We start from the raw sequence: 9,781 nt of genomic DNA on the forward strand, positions 1-9,781 counted from the left end.
AAACCAGACTTTTCCCTTATTACAACAGAAAAGGATGCAGGGACAGTGCATTATATACTAAAATCATCTCAGTATGAAGATTTTGGGAAACAGGACCCAGGCTGATTTGACGAGACGGGCTGGGCTGTTCTAAAAAGTGGTGTGTTGTCTAATAGAGTCTGCAGCCATGCTGTGTGAGGCTCTAATGCTTATTGTAAAGAAAACCAAGATGTTAGATAAACCCAAATATTGGACAAATTGAAATTTTGATCTGATGATGGCGCTAGATGGAGGAGGAGGATCACCAAAGTTCACAAAGACCGTGAACATCTGCAGACTGTAGTCTCTCAGTCTCAGCCTCTGAAGCTTGTCCCTGGTCTCTTGGTGGCCTCCCTCACTAGTCTTTTTTAGTCTAGCTTTTGAGGACGTCCTGCTCTAGACAGATTTACAGCTCTGCCATACTCTTTCTATTTCTTAAAGACTAACTTAGGCTAAAAAAAAATGTTTCCCCTCTGACCACACCCACCAGTGATGTCACTGGGTCCTGGAGTACACCTGTACTTCACTGCAACAAGGTGAGAAGTTAAACCACTGATGTTCAGTGGGTGTTAAGTTACTCTTTAATGACTGATTTAACTGGACTCCAGCGGATGTTCAGTGACTTGGAAATGTTTTTGTATCCATCCCCTGACTTGTGCTTTTCAATCCCCTTTTTGTGGAGTTGCTTGGAGTGTTTCCTAGTTTTACCATGATACTACACCAAATATTGGACCTTTCACATACATGTGTATTTATACTACAATCAATTGTAACCCTTTGACTACACACGTGATCTCCATTGAACTAATTGTGCGGCTTCTACAACCAGCTGGCTGCAGTGATGGTTTAGGTGTGTCCTGTTAAAGGGGGTGAACACTCATGCAAACAAGTATTTTGTATTTCATTTGTGTGATTCATTTCTATCACTTTGTAGAGATTGTAGAGACACTCTGACATTAAAGGGTCTTTTTCTTTTGATCAGTGTCAAAGAAGCCAAATTAAATTTACTTTGATTCAAAAAACGTGAAAATTTCAAATAATTTTTATAGACACTGTAAGTTATGAAATCATAATGGCATGTAATACAGTGAAAACTATTTCTTATTTTTCTTATTTCTCTGCGACTTTACAATGGCAACAAGGAAGAATAAAAGCTGAAATCACAGCTCAGAAGAGGACAGGTGTGTAGCAGAGCAGTTCATGAGACGGAAAAGAATAAACTCCCACAGAGACAGTGCTCAGTCCCTCATTGTATGAACTGCTGATCCTTCGTGCCCTTCTCATCCTTTCTGTATCTTGGCTTGATGATGTTTTTGTTGGAGCAGCACTCTCACTGGGCCATGATGGTGATTAGTTACCTGGTGGAAACCAGTGCTTATATAAGATGTCCTCACACTGTACAGAAATGATTTTCCAGCAGAGGTATTGACAGTATGCAGGAATGTTTTATCAAAGTCACAAAGGCAGCAGGAGTTCTGGATGTGTTGGTGAAGCTTATTGTCCTCGGCTGCAGAAAGACCACGGCAACAGCAGTGGAGGGAGGAAACCAGAGTTCAGCTCTATTCAACCTCACACTCACCCGGGAGACACGGAGCGGCCCGGCCGGAAAGGAAACCTACTCTGGGTGTCACAGGCACGAGCGGCTGTGGAACTGTGCCGAGCAGCTGAGATGATCCAAGCTGCCACCACCCATTACACAGCTCCAAGCCTCCTGCCAGGCCTCTGCTGGCAGAGCTAGAGGCTCCTGACAGACACTTCATATTTTTAATATCTATTTATGATTCTTGACGTACCTCCTTGACTTGCTTTATCTTTCTTTATATTTGTACTATGTTTATTGTTTTGCACCAAAATACCAAAGAAAATTCCTTGTGTGTGTAAATCTACCCGATTCTGATGATCTGGGTGTTTAAAGTCACAATGAAAAGAAAAATCACTTTTTGTGAACGTGCCATGTCCTAACGCGCAGCTGCTGCTTCATAGTAAATGCCAGAAACCTTGCAGGTTTTGTTAATAAAAGCCCTCTCATCCTCTACCAGCATGTAGGTGGACATAAACACTGTATGCCAATCCTGCCTCTCTCTTTCTCTTGTTTAAAATCTGCGTTTTGAGTATCAAATACTCATCCTGTAGGCTTGAGAGGCTCATGGAGGACAGCAGCTGTAGTCAGCTTGGATTTACACAGTTTAAAGGCAAAAAAGCATCAAACCTCCCATGGATACTTTCCAAACCAGTATGTATGTTCCAAAATAACATTTTAGCCAAAGTATTGTTAAACACGCAGCTTCCATTTGTTGCTGGTTGTCGCTTTTGATATGTTCCGCATGCAGCTAATATATATTTGCTTATTTTGGTCTCTAATGACGAAAGGAAACAGCTAAAGGCCGGGGCACCTGTCCTCTGTTTCACAGCACCAATAACATTCGCCATGATTACAGCTGAAGCGCGCTCTGTGCTCCTATTGGTCAGCGCCCCAGAATACGTCGTGGAATTTGGCATACTCAGCGAGAGAAGGCAAATAAAATATGACCTGCTCGTCTTTCTGTCGGGACGTCGTGAGGCGTCCACTATGATACACCACACGGGATAAAACAGTCGGTCGGGCTATTATCGGTCGGATGCTTTCATCTACACACGAGAGGAGAATACTCTACTTTTCACTCAGCTACATTAGCTAGTGGCTGTAGTCAGAGTTTACATTCAACATATTTTCTCAGATAAGATCAGATATTCCTGTTGTTGCATAGTGTATGTAACCTGCTGTGCTGGGACGCACAGCAGCTCTGCTTAATCTCGATGCTTCAATATGTGGGAGCTAATTTGAGTTGAGCATTAAATTGAGTTTGGAGGGAACTCCCCTGAGAAAAGGCTTTCCACAGCATTCATAAAGATTCGGCCCCTTGAATGAAGCCTGCAGCTAGACTGATGCGGACTCACATAAGTCAAGCCGCTTTAAAATCAGCTGTGGGAGGAGGAGGTTCTGTATGTAATGTATGTATCTAAAGATTCACCTGAGATCAGAAAATAAAACACTGAACAATCTGATCCAAATTCTCAGATAGCTGAGAGATGACGGAGAAAATCTGCAGGAGAGAAAAAGCTGCTTCTGTACTCTGCTGAATCTGAATCTGTGTCATTATCTGATATTAATAAGTAATGAATTACAAGGCTGAGTAATGAATAAGGATTTTAACGCAGTGAGGAATGATGAAAATAGAAAACGGATGTGATCCAAATAGTGATCCAAATTAATCAGATTATGTCTATGTGATAAATAAGAAGACTGGGCAATAAAAAAGATGAGACCAGATAACAAGGACACTGGGAAAAGAAAAGGCACACGGTGGTACCAAGAAACAAATGATACTATAAATGGATGAGGATAAATACTGATGGGACCAAGCAAGAAGGAAACAATACAATGAACTGTAAGTCTACCCAATGAGCGGATGATGAAGAGAAAGACTGACTGATTAAACAAAGAACTGATGAGATTCAGTCATGACAAGATTTAATGATGGAATAAGGAAATTAATTGTGGAACGAAGCAATGATGCTAAAAGGAACGACGAGACTGGATAATGCTGGGGATGTGTAATGATTAATAAACATGTAAGTCTTAGAAATGTTGGCAGATTGGTTTCGCAAGAGATAATATTTCAGGAGAGGAATGTTAAAGGAAGCGGCAGCCACAGTGAGTTTGTTAGATGAAAAGTCGCTTACTGCAGTCTGCGTGAACCAGCAAATCTAAAATATATAACACGTCATCGAGGTAAACAACACCTTTCACCGCGTCGACCTGTCGCTCTGCATTACAGGCCGCGAGCGTGCCCCCTCCAAGGATAAATGGGTATAGCTAAAGGATGGATGGATATCTACTTGGAAAAAACAAGACTGGGTAATAACAGTGAGAAAGTGATACTAAAACCAGCTATAAATGAACTTAAGAAGGTAGAGATCTCAGAAACTACAAAACACTCAGTTTAACGTTTTTAACGATGAGATTAAGGAATAATGATACTGAAAATGCAAACAGTGATGGAGTTTGGAGGATTAAGCGATAAAACAATGAGTAACGATGAAATGAGGTAATGAAACCTGAATAAGTAAAGTTTGTAAAAGCTGAACCTTCAGCCAAGTTCAGGCTGAGTCACTGCTATTGATCAAGAGCTCTATTAAGCCCCCGCAAAATATATTATATTTATTTTGTGCTATGGAACACCGAGAGCGGGAGGGATTCATATAAACTGAAGAATAAGATGAGACAGGAGGAGGGGAATGATATGAAACAGACGTAGAGGTAGAAAAGACAAAATAAGATGAAATGAGAGATGAGGTGCGACGAGAGATCGGGTGAGAGACCTGGGAAATTAGATGAAAGAAATTTGGATATACGATGTGATGAGAAAAAATACAGAGACAGACTGCGATGCAAAGTTTAAGTATTGTTGTGTGAACACGAGCTCAGTGGCTGATGGAGGTGAACAGCTGGTGGAGCTGATGGTGGAGCTCCAGCCGCTGCCGTTAAAGCAGCGCAGAAGAAGAGGACGCAGCGAGACGACGGCATTAAAAGCTCAGACGATGGAAACATGACGGAAACGTGACGCTTCTGTCGGCTTCATGTGTTCGTGTGAGGAAGGCTCCAGCCTCCTCATCGCTCCACACACAGCTGATGCTTTCAGCTCTTCACTTTAAGTCACGTGCTTCATGTTCATCATCAGTCATTCAGTTTCCATTTGCTTTGTATCCACACACCTACTTTTACACCTCAGACAAGCGTAAAAACTTTTAGATATTTCTTGAGAATGAAATGAGTTAATCTGAGAAAACACAGTGGGATATGATCATAATATTAAATTTGATGAGATACAATGATGACATGAGATAAAAGCATGAAAAGAAATACATCTTATAATATCTTATATGAGAATTTTAAAAAATTGTATTTGACCGTTTATATTTGAAGCTGCAGACATAATTCAGTCGAGACTCATGAAGTATTAAAGGTTTGATATCCAGCTGCAGTTTAGAACAACTCTGAAGCTTGTTTTAGAGTTTCACACTGAACTCTTCTACATGTGGAGTCTCGAGTGCGTGTGTGTGCGTGCGTGTGTGTGTGTGTGTGCGTGTGCGTGCGTGTGTGTGTGTGTGTGCGGTCACATGCTGCGAGGAGTAAAGCTGCAGTGAGTCAGTGCCATATCGAGGCTCGAGTCCATAAAGTAATGACCAGTGTGTTGTCAGTCTGCAGCACTGTTTGAGAACCAAACAAGAAACTCACAGAGAGTGAAAGTGTCTCTCTATCTCTAATGACGGCTTCGTACCGTGTGTGTGTGTGTGTGTGTGTGTGTGTGTGTGTGTGTGTGTGTGTTGTCACATGCTGCGATACTAGAGATGAAAGGCGTCTCCTGCTGTCAGTACCTGGCAGGAGGCAGAGTGAGTGCTGGTTAAAGTGGGTGTCAGATGTGCGTGAGTTATAAATGAATGAGTTGTGTTCATTTAGTTCATCCGTCATCACTGTGTGTGTGTGTGTGCGCAGTGGGAAAGTCCATCACTGAAGTCAGTAATGAGCGTCAGTCCTGCAGCGGCTGATTAGAGTAACAATCTGTTCTGAACCTGAGCAGTTTGTTGCTTTACTTAATGAAAACCACACCACATGGCCAAAAGTATGCAGACACGTGGATATTACAGCCATATGTAACTGTTAGGTTCGACAACACCCCCACCCCTTTGAAGAAAATCCTGGTTTGGGATTTTCTTCGCAGAGGTTTCTGGTTTCATTTGGTCAGTTTGCTCCAGAATGCATGAAGACACGACCACCAGTAGGGAGGCACATGCCATTTGCCAAATCCCCTACATGGATAGTTTGTGTGTGTGTGTTCCTACCACGTCCATGATCTGCAGCAGGCTGAAGCTGAAGTGGACGGTCAGGCTGTGGGAGTCGTTGCTGACCGGCCGCTCTAACGGGTTGTAGTTCCTCATCAGCTCCTTGTAGAGACGCCGCTGATGCACGCCCTGCAGGGAGCCTGGAGACAAACACCGCTGCTGTAAACTCAGGCTTCAAATCACAATACAAGAACTGCAAATGTGTCCCTTCAAGCTTTACTGGCTGTATATTTGTTGGAAACTCCATCAAATAGAAAAATGATGGTTGGCGTTCAGTCTCTTCTACTTCACGGAGCGAAAACACTGCTGTTTGTAATGTCAGTGATCCAGGAAGGGAGAGTATCTCTGGATGAAAGCCACAGATGTGAACTGCTGCTGTGGGAGAGCAGGTTGAGCTGTTTAATCCTGTTACTGTCTCGCTCTCTGTCTTACATTCGGCCTTCAGTTTACAGATAATATACAGCAACAGAGAAATGTACAGTTCAACGAGCAAATCGATGAATTTAAGTCTTTTTGGGCTTTCTCATCAAGTCATAAAGTAAAGGTCTAAGCCTCCATGTAAAATAAATGAAATGAAAGAGGATGAATTCTACATTATCAGTCGGGGCGTTCATGCTTGAGTATTTTGTTCACAATGATATTCGGACGCTGTGGGACTCATACAACACAATTTACTATACAATAATACAATTTCCGATGTGCGTGGCCGTTTGGATGTGGCTGGCTGTCTTTAGACTGTGCGACAACAGCGATTGTGGAAGTTTATCGCACGCCACACTGTGCGAGACGAGTATAAAGACACATATTGGTCGCAGTCTGTGTCAGACTGTATTTTTGAGCTGGCAGATTGTGCGATGAATGTCTGAATACGCTTCAATGTAAATGTAAAAGGTACAAGCACACACATTCTGCTTCTGCACGAAACAATGTCACACATTTTGCTTCACGAAAGTGTACTCTGTACTCTGTGTTATTTCATATTGTCTTCTGATTGGTTGGTGTGTAGACGTGGGCTGTAGCAGCAGACTGTCTCGTCGCGTCTCACAGTGAGATCTGGGAACACTGGTTTGGTTTGACGATCAAAGATTTTACCGCATTTCTCTCACAGCTGTGACCTTTCATCTCAGACAGCTCAGCATCGCACAATGTGAAGGGGCCTCAAAGGCTTTACGGACGCCGGTTACATCAGCCTCAGTAAAGATGAAAGCTCATCAAGATGATTGACAGGTGCTGGATGAGACCCCGGCCAACTGTGGGGGAGGAGGGTGAGACAGTCAGTCCCGTCCCTGTGTTCAGGGTCACCGTCAAGACGTTTAATAATACCGAGGACATGAGTTCCAGCCAACAGAAACATTTTCCCTTTTAGTGTCTGTTTCCATTTCATGTTCATGACACTGACGCTGACGTGTTCGCTCATGTTATAGCTGCATCCTTTGTTTTTGGTTTTTTACACAGAAAAATAAGTTTTAAAGGGGAACTCCACTGATTTTACTGGCCATGGTTAGTCCCACTCAGCCTGTACAATGTCTTCTGTCACTCTGAAGGAGAAGATAACCCTGATGATGTCATAGTGATGTCATCAGGGTTATCAAAACTTGGATTTGGAGACTACAGATTTATAACAGAAAGCCTGCGTCACAAGCTGGAGGTGTGAAGTTTGAAAGCTGTGGCTGTTTACCAGGCAGGGACGGTCGAACGAAGGAAACGATTAAGTTGCATCATGGGAAATGTAGGAACCAGTGTTTTGGAGTTTGACTCTGGTCGTAAGGTCAGGATATCTTGGTCTCTGCTGCTTCGATTTTGACCTCTTTTTTCTCTCTCTCACAAGTCCCTCAACTTTATGGAAATGTGATACTAAATCACCGGAGTGCACGTTTGAAAGGTGCATAAATGATATATATTTTTTAAGATTCTTTTTCTGTTGACATTTTTGCTTTTATTTGTTAGTTTGGCAGCAGAAACAGAGGAAACATGGGGAGAGAGCGAGGGGCATGACATACACCAACAGTCCCAAGCTGGAGACCAGGAACATGGTGTGCACCTTAGAGCCTCAGGCCACAGGGACACCACATATTTATATTTTATTTTAAAAAAAATATTGACAAATTGAACATCTGACATATGATTGAATTTAAAAATATATATACAGTATATAACTTTATGTATAGTATTCTGAAATTGTCTGTATTGTCTGTAAATGTTATTTATTCAAAGTTAATGGAATTAATCCTATATCATGTTCTGAATGCTGATTTTAATTCTGTTTAAAATACAAATCAAAATGTACGTGTAGATCCATTTTAATATATCAAGTCTGCCAAATATTGGTACTAACCTTCAAAAACCCATTAAACATGGCGTACATTTGTGTAATAATGACGTTTAGTGGTTCAAAATTTGAGCAAAGTCAGTTCAGCTGGGTTTATTCCCACAGGTGCTGTCTCACCTGTGGGATCGCTGTGTCAGTTTGACTGAACGGATGTTGCTTCATCGAGCTGGACGAGGCTCATCCGACTTCTTTTGGGGAAATAAAAGTTGAGTTTAATCCTTAAACTGGAGCCACCGTGGGTGACATGAAGACACCGAGCTGCTGAACCAGACCTCTAGTTCAGACGCTGACGTGTGAAGTGTCTGTTTGTTGGAGTCTTAGCAGAAGAGATAATCACACAGCTGACTTTAAGCTTTAATATTCCAGCGCATGAATATTAAAGTCAGAGGTTTTCCTTTTGATTCTAAAAAAAATATCGACACTCTGAAACATAAAATAAAAACTTCTTGTGTTCAAAAATGTCATGTGCTTCTTTTTCTGAGAAGACATGCTGAACACTGATTCTATGCAAACGAGCTCCTCCAGCAGTCACACAGTGAACAATGTGAAGCCTGAAACCGGCAGGAAGGTGATCAGACTCAGACAGATATAACCTTAAGGGCCGGAACACTCGATGATACAGCATCTATCAACTTTCAGCCTTCCTGCTCAGACGCTGCACACCAACACGTGCTCAAACCTAAAAGACAGAATTGGTCGTTTGCAGAACGACTCGCAAAACGACATACATGACCGCTGGAGAGTACCAGCGACAGGCTGACTGGACCTTCGTCATCATGGTAACAATAAACTCGTGGTTAACTGTGAAACGGTCGCAGTTTGGTTATGTTTAGGCACCATAACTACTTGGTTAGGTTTAGGAAAAGATCGTGGTTTGGGTTAAAATAAATAGTTTCTTGAAGCAAACAACATTGACTTCTGGTTTCACACGAACGGCGGCCTCCTGTGTGAAAGTCCGGTGTTTGTTTGACCCATCTGTTCACCCCGCTGTTCTCCACTGACTTCCTCCTTCGCTCCTGTCGTAGTTACTACGGCCACTAGAGGTCGCCGCCTAACAATAAACGTAAGCAACTTACTGCGACCCATTCGTATACGTCGTATTTCTGGGGAGGACCGTCTGTTTTTTCTGTTCCATCTGAGAACGTTTTTTTTTTCTTCATTTATTTTTGAGCGTTTAGCTTCCTACAGCTGTACTGAGAACAAATTCCACAGACCTCAGTCATGTGGTTATTAAAGCGAAGAGCCAAGAAACTGGTGACAGCAAGGGGAAAACATACGTACACATACGGCAATAAATTCAGCTTCTTAAAGGCGGGGTCTGCGATTCTGGAGAAAACCAATATCACGACAAATGCCGTGACATAGAGCGAACAACGACTCAGCAAGTAATGGAACTAACGTTAGCTAGGCTGTGGGTTAGCAGACTGTCGCTACAGCTGCTGCTGCGAAGCTAACAGCCAGAGAGGACGAGACGGTTTCCCAGAGCCAGCACAGCAGCTCCAGACAGCGACGCTCACAACTCTGCTGCTGCTACAGCTAACATCACAACAG

At 42.6% G+C, this 9,781-nt stretch overlaps 1 protein-coding gene across 3 annotated transcripts in view; it reads right to left on the bottom strand.

Annotated features, from left to right (window-relative positions):
- Positions 1-9,781, bottom strand: part of LOC122874846 (neuronal acetylcholine receptor subunit alpha-7) — a 50,520-nt gene that overhangs the window by 38,949 nt on the left and 1,790 nt on the right. For 2 of the 3 annotated variants that reach the window (XM_044193284.1, XM_044193285.1), the window contains exon 2: positions 5,902-6,041. In XM_044193284.1, coding sequence (XP_044049219.1) covers positions 5,902-6,041 — 140 coding nt within the window. Of the gene's footprint in view, positions 1-5,901; positions 6,042-8,347; positions 8,450-9,781 lie in introns of those variants that run through there. The other variant, XM_044193286.1, reaches the window with a different exon arrangement.

This window comes from Siniperca chuatsi, linkage group LG4 (genome assembly GCF_020085105.1).
Source record: "Siniperca chuatsi isolate FFG_IHB_CAS linkage group LG4, ASM2008510v1, whole genome shotgun sequence".
NCBI classification, from domain to species: Eukaryota; Metazoa; Chordata; class Actinopteri; order Centrarchiformes; family Sinipercidae; genus Siniperca; species Siniperca chuatsi.